We start from the raw sequence: 15,273 nt of genomic DNA on the forward strand, positions 1-15,273 counted from the left end.
CATTAATTTTATATGAGAACTTGTTAGAAGACAGAATTTTAGATCCAACCTCAGACTTACTGAATCAGAATCTGTGTTTTATTGAGGCCTCTGGGTGGTTTGTAAACACATTAAAGTCTGAGAAGCACTGCTCTAATGCGTCTTTCCAGAGAATTCCATTAATGCTGATAATAAAGTGAGACTTTTCCCTCTTTCTTTTGTATTCTGTGAATATTATCTTCTTCGTGACTTTATAGAAAGTGATGATTCAGTTATTTCAAGATCTGGAGGGTAATGTCTGCTACCTGAACGTGAATCTTCTCCAAAATTGTACGATCAATAAGGAATGCCAATAAAATCATACATAATTCATATCAGCATTACCAGGAGACAGAGAATAACTATTGTAGAAAGATGATCACTAAATACCAACAGAAAAAAAGAAAGTGGTTGAAAAGGAAGACAGGCAAGTAATGTCATATACATATATATAACTGTAGACTCTGAAATCAAAACCAGAACAATGACACAGAACTATATTTAAAAATATAATCCAAGAAAGTAAGAGTTCAGAAATACCATCAACAAAATCTCAACTATAAAGTTAGACAGCCTTTGGGAATTAAGTGTAATATTACCATATTTTGTGAGTATATGGATTTTAATGTTTTGTCTCACCTTCCTCTGCCATCATTTTTCTCCTCCCTAGGTGATTCTGGAATAACAGAACCCCAAAATGCTGGATTTCAGCTGTGATACAACTTACCAGCTGCAATATTTTTCAGACAGGAAGAAATAATCACTCTACTGCTATAAGTTTCTATCATTCTAGCTTCTATGCTTACTCTTTGATTGACTAGAGGTTTTTAATCAAAAAGAGGTAAATATAAGATAAACTCATAGAATAAATGGGTGTAACAAACAAAATACTACACATGAAAGTGCTTTGAAAACAATAAAATGCCATAAAAAATAAAACATATTTTTATAAATACAGCTAGCCCTATTGTCTAGGAATCACCAGATTTCCTCCTTGGGTTTTACTACTAACTCAAAAACCCAGGAAAATCAGGACACTGTTAAAATAGTTTAGCTCAGTTGTTATTTCTAGTTGCTGGCGTACAATAGGCACTAAAAAATTTTGGTTGAAAGAAGTACTGAAAGAATAAAATATGCTCAACACGTTCATTTGCCTTTAATTTAGAGACAATACACTTGCAACCTCATTCACCAGAGGGGAGAATGCTCACAGTAGGGTAAAATTTTCTGTTCTCAAAACTTTCACAGCAATTACTTTCAGTACAGAGATTTTAACAGCAAAAAATAGCCGTTTAAAATCCAAGTAGGAGGGAAAATTGCAACTTAAAAGAGCTATTAAAGAAAATTTAAGGAAGATGAATAAAACTATGTGTTTACTACATAGTAATATAGTAAATTAGAATGTAGGCTCTAAATCGAGTTTAAATCATGGCTTCAGCAGCTAGGAGCTATGTAACCTTGAGCAAGTTACCTATCACTTCGTACCTCAATTACACTCCTTGTAAACAGAAGGTTATGTAAATAATACACACCTCACTGGTTATTGTAAGGATTAAATGAGATAATTCAGGCAAGGTAAAGACCACTGGTTGTCTACCCTTTATCTGTTTTCTCTCCCTTATTCCCAATTGGTGGTGGCGTTACAGTAATGTATCCACTTAAGAAAAAAAAATGACTATATTTCCCACTCTTTCTTACAAAGACATAAGACCCACTTTAGGGTAATATGAAGTAAGATGCTTGGGGTTGGGGTTCTGAGCAGCTCCTTGAAAAGGAGGACGCTGACTCAGCTTGCCTGCACCTTTTATGCCCTCTGCTCTTCTTTCTTCTGTCTGGAAAGAGAATACGATGGCTGAAGCTGAAAGAGGCATCTTGCAATCGAGAGAAGGAAAGGGGAGTTGCAGACACCTCAGATGTAACATGCTGACCCTGGATTAATATAAGCCACCACTTACCTTGGTACTTCTTGTCACATGAGAAAAACAAGCCCTCATCACTTTTAGCTATGTTTCTATTTTATGTAGCTGAATGCAAATATACTTGATAAAACTTTTATCATGGTGCCTGGACATAGTAAGTGTGTGATAAATGTTAGATTTTATTATTAAGAATAAAGCATTATAATTTACATACATGTAATGCTGATGCAAATGTACATTTCTGGAAAATTATTTGCCTTTGTTATCTTCATCTGATTAACTTTTACTTTAAAAGTGATTCTAATTTAAAAAAAAAATCAAAAACTATCTCAGACCCTTACCTCCCAAAACCTAAAATAAGGTATCATAATAATAGATACTCCTCATTGAACATTTAATTTAACCCAGGACCTACCTAAATGTTCTATATACACCTTCACTCCTAATTCACACAACAACCTTTACAGGAAGGTATAATCTCCCTTTTACTGGGGTGGGAACAAAAACTCAAAATGTTAAGTAATTTTCTCAAGGCCACATTTCTATTAAGAAGCGTTACTAAATTTCTTGTAAGACTGACTCCAAAGCTCATCTTCTTAATGATCACATATTAATGATTACAGTCAATTAGAAATTATTTTGGTTAGGGATAATACATAAAGGCAAAACAAAATATGAAAAGGGCACATTGTATCAAGGAACTCCTGGAAATTCCTGCTTTGCAGGATGGAAGGGTTCAGAGCCATCCTTCATATAACAGTTGTTTCTGGGAAAAAGGTGAATGTGATTAACTGTTTCCCTGGAAAGGACAGTTGCAGTTTTGGACTATTCCTTTCCCAGGAAGTAATCATATCAATAAAAACAACAAGGAGTGGGAGGGAGTTAAAAAGCTTGAGAAAGTCTTCGAAATCTTTCTATCTTTCTCTAATGGTCCTCAAATGCTAGTGTGCATCAGAATCATTTGGAGGGCTTGCTATAAAACACAGAGTGCTGGCCTCCACCCCCAGATTTTCTAGGTCAGTAAGGCTGGGGTAAAGTCTGTGTTTCTAACAATATCCCATGTGACATTGATGGTTCTACAAGAGCAGGTAGGAGGATAGAGAGTGAGCTGGCGCAGGTGGGGATTTTAAATATGGTGACCCAGGCAAGCCCTTAACATTTAAGTTAAGACTTGGTGGGAGGTGGTGGGTAGTGGTCCACACCGCTTAGACTTTAGGAACAACTTAAGGAAGAAAACTTCATCAGCAGAGGGCTAAGAAATCTCCGTAATTAACGAGTGAGTGATTAATACATAATACAATCTCATGCATAAATAAAAGCGACATTGTTCGAAAAACTGCTTTGACTGATGTCTGTTTCTTGGAGTTCTGAATCATTTAATCAAGATTTTCCAACAGAAACCGTTAATTAATTTAGGGGCTGCGAGGAGAAAAATTCTTTGGCTAGAAGTTCCGTAAAACAAGTATATTATCAAAATTATACTACCATAACCATTATGAATAGATTAATTTTTAACTGCTTTTTTAATATTCATTTTTACTATAGGTTCATAAACTGTTTCTAAAATCATGGCTTAACTTTGATAATATCTCACTCTTCTAGAGCTGAGAATATTGTTGAGGAGCTATATATCACCTTATGCAAAAAGGAGGTTGTTTCTATCCAAGGGTGTTAAGATAGGATTTTAAGATTTTTAACAAAGGAAGAACTTCAGGCCACTTTCTCTCTCAACTGATAGACAATTTCTGAGTCAAAGACAAATAAAAAATTAAAAAACTAAAAACAGCTGATGCCTGAGAAGATGTATGACAGCTGAGAATGCAGGATGAGGTAGAACAAAGAAAGTAAATGGTCTCAAAGGCACTAGATGGAGAATCCAACCAATATGCTTAACTTAATCTCCTAGAAAGTGTTTACTTCTTCAACTTGTTCTAAGATTTCAGCTTCCTGACCTCCCAGCTACAGGTTCTTCTTGGCCCCATCCTTGAACCAGTTCTTATTTGAGTCCAGAACCAGTTATTCTCTCACTCAGCACGGAGACATCCTTATTCTTTGTCCATTAGTCTTGCACTAACAGAGTTCTTTGACTTATCGTGTATCTGAGCAGAATGTTCACAATTTCAGCAATGCCTCAGTTTTTGTAGAACTGTTTGGTGTTTTTTTTTTTTTTTTTGGTGGTCCAACTTGCTTTTGCAGTCCTGATGGCAGGGTTTTTACTTGTGAATTCCAGCCCAGGGGCTGGGACCTACTATCTATGGATAGATCAGCTTAATTTTGACATTATGCTTGCCTAGATTCGAAAATATTCAAGAATTAAGAATCCTAAAAATATCAATTTTTTTAGATCTCCTGCCAGCCAGGTGTTGGAATATTATCTACTAAATAAAAGAAAACCTAAGTTTAGGGATGAGAAAATGAGAGAAAGTAATCCTTTAATATTATGTACATTATGAAGAAGGTTATGATTAGCTGTGATTGTGGAAACTACTAGAACGGCTGTGCATCCGTCATAAGCAGGCCCAAAATAGAAAGAGTCCCTTCCTGAGTAATCACTGTGCCATCAGATCCCATCACCCAGAGCCATCATTGTTGGGCAGAACACGTCCGTTCTGGCAGGATCTAGACTGGAATGAAGGGATAGAACCTCACCACCCTGCCCTGAGGTGAGGCATAGCTTTGGGAAAAGGTAGAATAGAGCTGGGAATGGGGATACTAATGAGAATTCACATTTGCAAAAAGTCAGGTACTTTACATCATTTTATTTAACAATCACAAAGCTTTACGAGGTAGAATTATGCCAGGCACTGTGTGTTCCTCAAAGCAACACTAGAGGGAAGGTACTTATCTGTCTATCTACCCACCCATCCCTAGTTCCTGACACAGAGCTCCTAAACTCTTCTACATATGGGTACTAGGAAAATCTTTTATTCTAGTATTTAGTCTTTGACTCTTATTCCTGACACAGAGCTCCTAAGACCTTTGTAATTTCCTCAATGATAGGAGCCTCTGGCACAGAGTTCCTATATTCTTGGAATTTCCTGATTCTAGGAAGGTCTCTTGTTCTGATGAGACAATTCTTGGTGGGCTCCAGGATGCAGCTGGTCACCAGAAATGCCAGGCCATGATTAGAAGCTTGGAAGTTTCAGCTCCACCCCCGCTATTCTCTGGAGGGGGGAGAGGAGCTGGAAATGAAGTTAATAACTGACCATGCCTCTGTGACGAAGCCTCCATAAAAAGGGGTTTAGAGAGCTCCCAGGTTGATGAACACATCTACGTGCCAAGGGGGTGGTGCACGCCAACTCTCTGGGGACAGAATCTCCTGCACTTGGGACACTTCCAGACTTCACCTTATGTATCTCTTCATCTGGCTGTTCGTCTGTATGCTTTTTCATATCCTTTATTGTATAATAAATCCGTAGGCGTTTCCCTGAGTTCTGTGAGCAAAGGACAGAATCCAAGGAGAGGATCATGGGAACCCTGATTCGTAGCTAATTTGGGCAGACGCTGTAAGACGCTTGGGAACTTACTACTTGTGATTGGCATCTGAAGTGGGAGTGAGCAATCTTAGGGGACTGAACCCCTAAGCTGTAGGGTCTGCAACTAACTCTGGTTAGTGTCAGAATTGAACTGAATTGCCAGACACCCATCTGGTGTCAAAGAATTGGTTGGTGTGGAAAAAACTCCCACGTACCTGGTGTTAGAAGTATTGTATGTGAGAGTAAAGGAGAAACAGGGAGTTTTTCCTGTAGTGCTAATATTGTATTTGAAATAGAGGGGAAAAAAATCATGTTCAGAAAGACCTCCCACTTGTCCTCAGTCACGGGGACAGTAAGCCAGCATGCGATACAAGTGAAACTGCTTGAATTCCTTCCTTAAAGTCCTTCCTCTTCCCTTCCCTCCCCTCACCCTTTCATCCTCTACCTCCTCTTCTTTTTGTCCAATAGTCATCCCATTCTGCTGATTGTGCCTCCTAACATTCTCAGACATCTATCTGCCTTTCCCTATCCTTTATCACTTCCCTCCTGAATATGAAATATGATCTCTCAATGAACCACCCACTTTCAGGTTCCATATGCTGTTATACTCTTTGTTCCATCTATAAAAAGCCTCTTCATCTGGTTCCATAGCACTTGTCAAGATTTTCCCCAAAGGGAAAATTAAACTTTACATGAATTGCCTAGACAGGAAGGCACTTTATCTTCACTTCTCCGATTGAATTTAGTACTTCTCTATAATTTATAGGACTTATCATATTGCTATAATTAATTTCTCCATTAAACTCTGATTCTGCTTTTCCCCAATGGGACTCTAGGTCCCACAAAGCCATATACTATGTCCTAATCATTTTTGTATTTTCAGTAATTATGACAGCTTCTGGTGCATGTAGTTTTTGAATAAATATTTGAAGAATGGAAAAATGGACAGATGAATAAATGAGAGGCAGTATAGCACAATTAGGTATAATTTGGGGGCCAAACAGACCTGGGTTTGAGACCCAGCTCTGCCATGTGACTTTGGATAAGTCACTTAACCCCTTTAAATTTTAGTCCCTTAATCTGTAAAATTTGTAAAATTGGGAAAATGGTCCTACCTAACTCATAGGGGATGGTAAAGATTAATAATGCATATAAAGCACATAACACAATCCTGGCATGTAAAAAGTGTTAAATGTTGCTATTTTTTATTATGAATGAGAATAACTTCACTCAGGTAACAAATATATTACAAATGTGCAGATTGAACAAAAATTACTGAAGTGGGAGGGAGGGTCTCTGGAGGAAGAGGAACTCAAAACTTTCTTTGGGAAGAGAAAGGAAGACAATTTGGAGAATAGATGACATCTGGAAAGGTCATCTGAGGCTCTGCAATTTAAGTATATTACTCAATATCACTGTTTTAAGCCATTTTTAAACAGCCCATTGGAAATGACGTTAAGTTGAGACATTGCTTTTATTGTCCAAATAATCAAGGTTGTCCTCTGGTGGCGAACCAAGCCAAAAAGAAAGAGCTCTGAATTTTGTCATAAATAGTATTCCCCTCTCTAAACAGTTCTGACATTAAGCATTCCAGAGAATTTGATCTTTATGAGAACGAAATAGAGATACGTGACATTTTGTTCCTGTTTTCCACAATATTTTTATATGTATTATGATTAAACTTTCAGAGCCATTGGAATATGTTTTGCTGGCCTAATTGCCAACATGGTTGCAAGTCATTTGTGAGTGAAATTATGCCAAATGTCTTCAACCGTTTTACATCCCGAAGCTGCATTTACAAGGATAAGAATATTTATAGCTACCCTCTATTCTAAATACATTATAAACCTAAAGCCTTCACAGTTAATAATGATGATGACAGCTAAGAAATGAGCAAAAAAACTTAAGCTCATTATCTCCATTTCTTTCCTCTAACCTATGAATCAATATTTACTTTATATTAAGTATGCATTCATTTCCTGCTTTTCACTCATCTATTTCTGACACATCTACTCCTGCTCTGCGAATTTTCATGGTGCAATGTCTTCTATGACATTCTGATGAGAATGGATGTGCCCGGTTTTGGCAATGGGTCACCTTTGAATTCAGGAATGTAAGAATGTGACTAATTAGCGTGATTATAATTTAGAACAACGTTCCCCAGCATCATCGCAGGTAACGTTTTTTTAAAAAATGGCTTACCCTTAAAAAACACACGTACACACACATTTCAAGAACTAGTCAGTTCTCTTCATGAATTCTTTCCCTAAATAAAAGACACCCTTTTCCACGTTTCATTGTCTGTTAGGTGTCTCTATAAGATGCTCAAGATTATAGGGACACTATGCTCACTAGAGAACCCACTCCCAATCCAAATTACCACAGTCCATTCATCAGCCTATATTAACCAGTGTAGCTGAGTCTCACTTAAAGAAGGTCAGCTACATTATCCTCTGTAAATATCACTCTGTGACACCATGTAATATAGGGCAAATAAGTCACTTCTTAACCCATATTTTAGCTCTTAAAATGTATTTCTCACAAATGGAGTCTATATTCAATGAGTCAGTAAAAGAATCAGAATAATCGTAATGTAGTGGGAATGTAAATTGATACAGCCACTATGGAGAACAGTATAGAGGTTCCTTAAATAACTAAAAATAGAACTACCATATGACCCAGCAATCCAACTACTGGGCATATACCATGAGAAAATCATAATTCTAAAAGAGAAAGGTACCACAATATTCATTGCAGCTCTATTTACAATAGCCAGGACATGGAAGCAACCTAAGTGTCCATCAACAGATGAATGGATAAAGAAGATGTGGCACATATATACAATGGAATATTACTCAGCCATAAAAAGAAACAAAACTGAGTTATTTGTAGTAAGGTGGATGGACCTAGAGTCTGTCATACAGAGTGAAGTAAGTCAGAAAGAGAAAAACAAATACCGTATACTAACACATATATATGGAATCTAAAAAAAAAAAAAAAGGTTCTGATGAACCTAGGGGCAGGACAGGAATAAAGACGCAGAGGTAGAGAATGGACTTGAGAACACGGGGAGTGGAAACGGTAAGCTGGGACGAAGTGAGAGAGTGGCATGGACATATATACACTACCAAATGTAAAATAGATAGCTAGTGGGAAGCAGCCATATAGCACAGGGAGATCAGCTCTGTTGTTTGTGACCACCTAGAGCGGTGGGATAGGGAGAGTGGGAGGGAGACACAAGAGGGAGGGGATATGGGGATATATGTATACATATAGCTGATTCACTTTTTTATACAGAAGAAACTAACACAACATTGTAAAGCAATTATACTCCAATAAAGATGTTAAAAAAATTATATGGTTATATCTGTAAGTGCCAAAAACTTATCTGGTAGAATTCAGCAGCCAATTCTATGTTTATTAATATAAAAACATAATGTCATTTACTATAAAGCAGATCTAGCTGCTGAAATTTTAGCGACATACAAATAAATTAAACTCTCAAACAATTACTAAAAAAAAAATCTTAATATAAATAGATATACGGCATTGTGAATAAAAGCAACAAATACTAACGGTTTGATTAAACTTTCAGCTTTCTAGAAATCTTTGTGTGTCACAAAATTACAAATTCCTTGACTTTTAGTTATCTTCAATAATGAATAAATGAGAGTATATCTGAGAATGAATATAAATGAGAGAAAAAATGAGAGTATTAAAAACCATGAATACAAAATTAGTTTGAATTAGGTCTAGACACACAGATTCCCTGCCCACCTGTATTTACTAATTGGCCCTACCACAACTTTCTCTTCTACCGCAACATTCTTTAAGTGGGTATTGTCTACATGCACAGAGTTTTTGCTCCTATGCTCTTTCCTGGACCAACTCAACACTGCCTAGGCACAGCACAAACAGAATTATATTATCCCTTCTACGTCCCCCAGCATCTCCTAAAATTCTGCCAAACTAGACATTAAATCAGCTATGGGAAGATGAAAATGGTTAATATTCTGTAACTTAAATAAACTAATTGTATTTAATCCAGAATTTTATGTAAATATTTTCAGCCCCAGAATCCTTTAATTAGCGTATTTTCATTTGATAGTTCAGAAAACTGAAGCTCATAAAGATGTTAAGTGGTCACCTAGGTGGTGTCTCACATCAGCATCTCGCAGTAATTTAGAAATATTGAATAAATAGTACTTCCCTAAATATTAATAAGGGTGGGTTGACGAAAGTATCTTGACATAAAAGCTATCCTGCAAGATAAATGAACAACCTATTTCCTATGGTGTTTGGAAACATGCAAATCTAGTTAATTCTAGATGCAATTTTAAATGAATAGCAATAAATAACACCTGCAGCTAAAATGCAGTATTTACTGTGTCAAGCTCAGTTCAAAATATTTTATTACTTCATTTAATCTTTGTATCATGCTTGAGTGGTAAGTATTATTATCTTCCTCCTTTCACACAGGTGGAACTGAGGCACAGAGGGTTAGGTCACCCAGGTCACCGAGTCAGCAGGGAAGGCAATCTGCTTCAGAGTCTGCACACTGAACGGCCATAATACGGTGTGTGTGGCATCAATGGGTGATTTTTATTTCTTTAATCTGCAGATGTCAAAAAGTATATCTACTCCAAGGGTTAGACACTGACAAAGGATTGTCACATGATGTCTGCTGAATATTAGAATGGATCACATCACTATCAGAAAAGAAATCTAAGAACAAGAAGGATACTTGTAAAGCTAAGGAAACCTAGGGAAACAACTGCAGACAGATTACCAGTTGAGAAACCATTGTAAGTCTCCTTTAAACAATGGTATCAGTCAGACAGTAAGCCTAAGAGGCAGAAAAGCAAGTATCACTGGCCCCTGCGAATAGCAGCTGTGGGCAAAAATACTGATAGACATGCATGGATCTCTTCAGGCACCTCCATGCTCCCTGCCAACATGAACATGAGTGATGTACCCATGCAAGGCTTCTCCAGGCACATGTATGTCCCTGTGAGTACTGGGAAGAAATTGGAAGATTACTGCTAGAGATTAAACCTGGATTAATATCTGAAACAATGAACAGATAATTCAGATTATGTATTTATTTTGTGACCAGAATTAAGTAAATATTATCATAGCTATGAAATCAGGGAAAAACTAACTCAGGTGAAGTTCAGTAAATACTTGAATAAACTGTCAAACTGATCAAAGAATGCATCATTCAACATCATGATGAGTTTTGATTAAATATGTGTAAACCAAGCTCTAATTCTTTAATTTGGTGACTGTTTTTTCTATTTCAGATAATAATTTATTCATTCTTCAGCCTGTTGCATACTAGCTAAAGAGAGTAAGTAAAGAGAGTCAGGTTACTCAAAAAGTAGAGGGTACTCCAAGCTTCCACAGGAAGGATCAAGACACCAGCGTACATCAGCTTTTAGGGAAGAGAATACCTAATAAAAACCTGGTACTTCCTTATTCTCTGGGAAGATGAGGCACATTGCTTCAACCAATTAATACACTTGTGGCATCTAAGAAAAAGTCTATCCCATTTAAGAAAGAGTTATCAAGATGCTAAAGAAGAATAAATTCCTAAAATCATATCTAGCATGTGGTTATTTTGAAAACCACTTATTAACATAGGCAGAACACTCTATGACATAAATCACAGCAAGATCCTTTTTGACCCACCTCCTAGAGAAATGGAAATAAAAACAAAAATAAACAAATGGGACCTAATGAAACTTCAAAGCTTTTGTACAGCAAAGGAAATCATAAACAAGACCAAAAGACAACCCTCAGAATGGGAGAAAATACTTGCAAATGAAGCAACTGACAAAGGATTAATCGCCAAAATTTACAAGCAGCTCATGCAGCTCAATATCAAAAAATCAAACGACCCAATCCAAACATGGGCAGAAGACCTAAATAGACATTTCTCCAAAGAAGATATACAGATTGCCAACAAACACATGAAAGGATGCTCAACATCACTAATCATTAGAGAAATGCAAATCAAAACTACAATGAGATATCATCTCACACCAGTCAGCATGGCCATCATCAAAAAATCTACAAACAATAAATGCTGGAGGGGGTGTGGAGAAAAGGGAACCCTCTTGCACTGTTGGTGGGAATGTAAATTGATACAGCCACTATGGAGAACAGTATGGAGGTTCCTTAAAAAACTAAAAATAGGGGCTTCCCTGGTGGCGCAGTGGTTGGGAGTCCGCCTGCCGATGCAGGGGACACGGGTTCGTGCCCCGGTCCAGGAGGATCCCACATGCCGTGGAGCGGCTGGGCCCGTGAGCCATGGCCACTGGGCCTGCGCGTCCGGAGCCTGTGCTCCGCAACGGGAGGGACCACAGCAGTGAGAGGCCCACGTACCGCAAAACAAACAAACAAACAAAAAAACTAAAAATAGAACTACCATATGACCCAGCAGTCCCACTACTGGGCGTATACCCTGAGAAACCCATAATTCAAAGAGTCATGTACCACAATGTTCATTGCAGCTATATTTACAATAGCCAGGACATGGAAGCAACCTAAGTGTCCATCAACAGATGAACAGATAAAGAAGATGTGGCACATATATACAATGGAATATTAGTCAGCCATAAAAAGAAACGAAATTGAGTTATTTGTAGTGAGGCGGATGAACTTACAGTCTGTCATACAGAGTGAAGTCAGAAAGAGAAAAAACGAATACCGTATGCTAACACATATACATGGAATCTAAAAAAAAAAAAAAAAAATGGTCGTGAAGAACCTAGGGGCAAGACGGGAATAAAGACACAGACCTACTAGAAAATGGACTTGAGGATATGGGTAGGGGGAAGGGTAAGCTGGGACAAAGTGAGAGAGTGGCACGGACATATATACACCACCAAATGTAAAATAGCTAGCTAGTGGGAAGCAGCGGCATAGCACAGGGAGATCAGCTCGGTGCTTTGTGACCACCTAGAGGGGTGGGATAGGGAGGGTGGGAGGGAGGGAGACACAAGAGGGAAGAGATATGGGGATATATGTATATATGCATAACTGATTCACTTTGTTATAAAGCAGAAACTAACACATCATTGTAAAGCAATTATACTCCAATAAAGATGTTAAAAAAATACGGCTTCCCTGATGGCGCAGTGGTTGAGAGTCCGCCTGCCGATGCAGGGGACAAGGGTTCGTGTCCCGGTCCGGGAAGATCCCACATGCCGCGGGGCGGCTGGGCCCGTGAGCCATGGCCACTGAGCCTGCGCGTCCGGAGCCTGTGCTCCGCAGTGGGAGAGGCCACAACAGTGAGAGGCCCGCGTACCGCAAAAAAAAACCCAAAACAACAACAACAATAACAAAATATATATAAATGAATCCTTACATTCAAAGGACAGAAAACAGGAAACCAGATGGGGGATTAGCTGTGAAGAGCTTGAGACATTATAGTGCAGGAGATGCTCTAGTTAGTTAGGTTAGGTTTTTCAGGCCTTTTCAGAAATCCTAAAATGGAAAAATTTTTTCTTTGCCCTCTCAAAGCTCACCCATCATTATGCCCATTCCCTTCACAATACCTAGAGAACTCCTTACTTACTTGGGATAATTTCTAGATTGAATGAAGGGCAGAATCTCGGAGTCTTGACTAGATGGAGGAAGGAGTAAATCTCGAAATCGTTCTGTCAAAAAAAAAATAAACAACAGGCTATGAAAAAAGTCATAAAAGAATTTCAAAATAGAATTATTTCCTATTCTTTTAATTTGTTAACTATTTTGACTGCATATCTTGTATTAGAAATTTACCCACCATTTTATGTACTACCAAAATAGGTTTTTATTTCACTTTAATGACTATGCATATTTTTCTAATTAAGATGTCATAACAACTGCATATATAAAAATAACAAGTATTTAGTATTAGTTTATACTAATAACAAATTAGTATAAACTAATACTAAAATCTTACAATTGAAAGGTTAGAGGAAACATATATGACCAATAAATATACCAAGAGATGCACAAACTCATTAGTAACCTGGGAAATGAGAATTAAAACCACACACCATAAGATAGCATTCACATTATGTGGCATTCAATTGACAGAAATTAATCTCACAAGACCAAGTGTTAGGATTGTATCAACATAAGCTCTTATATAATTCTGGCGGAAATGCAAGTTGGTGCAATAGCTTTGGAAAACAATTCCGTATTATCTTTTAAGTTTAACTTTTGCATACCCTATGAGCCAATATTTCCTTCGCTAGGTATATACTCTGCAGAAACTTTCAAATATGTCTCAGGCAGAAGAAAAAGAATATTCATAGCAGCACTGGTCAGAACAACATAAATGGAAACAACTCAATTGCCTAGGAACAGGAGAATGGATAATTTGTGGTATATTCACACAATAGAATATTCGTTGAAGTGAAACAATGAATTCCGTTACAAATAAAAACACAGTGAATCATACTAGTATGATGTTGAGTGAAAAAAATACCAGCAGATTACATATAGAAGAATATTATTTTTTGTTGAGTTAAAAACTAACTAAGCAATGTGTTATTTGGGTATGTTATATATGAAACAAAGAAAACCAGTGAAAAAAGGGATGATATACACAATTCAGGACAATGGTTACCTTTTAGAAGGAGTGAGGAGATGAAATAGGAGAAAAGCAAAAAGGCAGGTGAAAGAAATTGTCAATAAAGTCATATGTATTCATTATAGCATCATAAATCAGTGAATGAATGAGAGCCAGAAATTGTCCAATGATGACAGTGGGTCATGAACCAAGAATCTGATTAATACAATTCTGTACTCATGAATTCATAACGAAGGAAAGAGGGAGAAAGGGAGGAAAAGAAAGAGGAAGAGAAAGAGACAGGGAGGGAAGAAGTGAGACAGGAAACAGAAAAGAAGAGAAGGGAAAAATGGAGTGTGGAGAAAGGAAGAATCCTCAGTTCTACCTTAGAAATAGTTATAACGAAAAGCTATCTGCACTGATAGAGTAATCTATCGCTCTAATACTGATCCCACATTTCTAGGATTAGATGGTCACTATCTCTAGAGTCATCCCTAGGGAAGGCTTCCTTGATCTCTCCTCTTTCTTTCTTTCTTCCTGCCAAATCTGGAATAGATGGCCCTGCTGGGTACTCCTAGTACACTCTGTGCTACGCTCTCATGGAATCTATCATATTACATTTTTACTGTTATATACATCTGTCTATCCACCCCTCCCCCTCCTCCTAGTAGATGGGTATTGTGCCACCAGGATGCAGAACACTATCTGATACATATTAAGGTGTTAGATAAATATTTGTTGGAAGACTATTTCTGATTTCCATTTTTACTGGATACAGAAAACTGTTTGCCTAGGTTAATCTTAACGCCTTTTAGAAGAGCCCCACTGGTCATCGATCAACCATAAAAAGCCAGGGGACCTGTACTCTAGCCTGGACAGAGTCACACCATCAGGCTGAGAACAGAGTACAAAGCTGAAACGCTGCACTGCAGTAACCATCACTAACAAAAGGTGAGTAATTTCCACAAAATACTGAAAATCTACACTTGACGATGACTCACCCTTTCCAGGCTACTGAATAGCCAGACGTTAAACATTTGTGAGTACAGTGGTTAACAAGTATGGCTGAGAAACAGGATGTGGATTTTATACTCATATTTATTAAAGTAGATCGAATCAGATGTTTAGCTGACCTCTACTCTGCATTTTGTTTTCACCACTCTGACAGTTCTTACAATACACTTGGAGAGGAACTAAGAAAATTCAAACAGAGGTGGCTGTACCCTACAGTCCACAAGTCCAAGAAAGCATACTTTATTTTTCTCTCCTTTAGGCACACTTACTCTTTAATTTG

At 37.6% G+C, this 15,273-nt stretch overlaps 1 protein-coding gene across 8 annotated transcripts in view; it reads right to left on the reverse strand.

Moving 5' to 3' along the window:
• NOX4 (NADPH oxidase 4) overlaps window positions 1–15,273 on the reverse strand; it is a 154,411-nt gene that overhangs the window by 26,103 nt on the left and 113,035 nt on the right. For all 8 annotated transcript variants that reach the window (XM_067750666.1, XM_067750664.1, XM_067750663.1 and 5 more), the window contains one exon: window positions 12,996–13,077. In XM_067750666.1, coding sequence (XP_067606767.1) covers window positions 12,996–13,077 — 82 coding nt within the window. The remainder of the gene's footprint in view (window positions 1–12,995; window positions 13,078–15,273) is intronic.

Source organism: Pseudorca crassidens, chromosome 9 (genome assembly GCF_039906515.1).
Source record: "Pseudorca crassidens isolate mPseCra1 chromosome 9, mPseCra1.hap1, whole genome shotgun sequence".
Classification (NCBI taxonomy): domain Eukaryota; kingdom Metazoa; phylum Chordata; class Mammalia; order Artiodactyla; family Delphinidae; genus Pseudorca; species Pseudorca crassidens.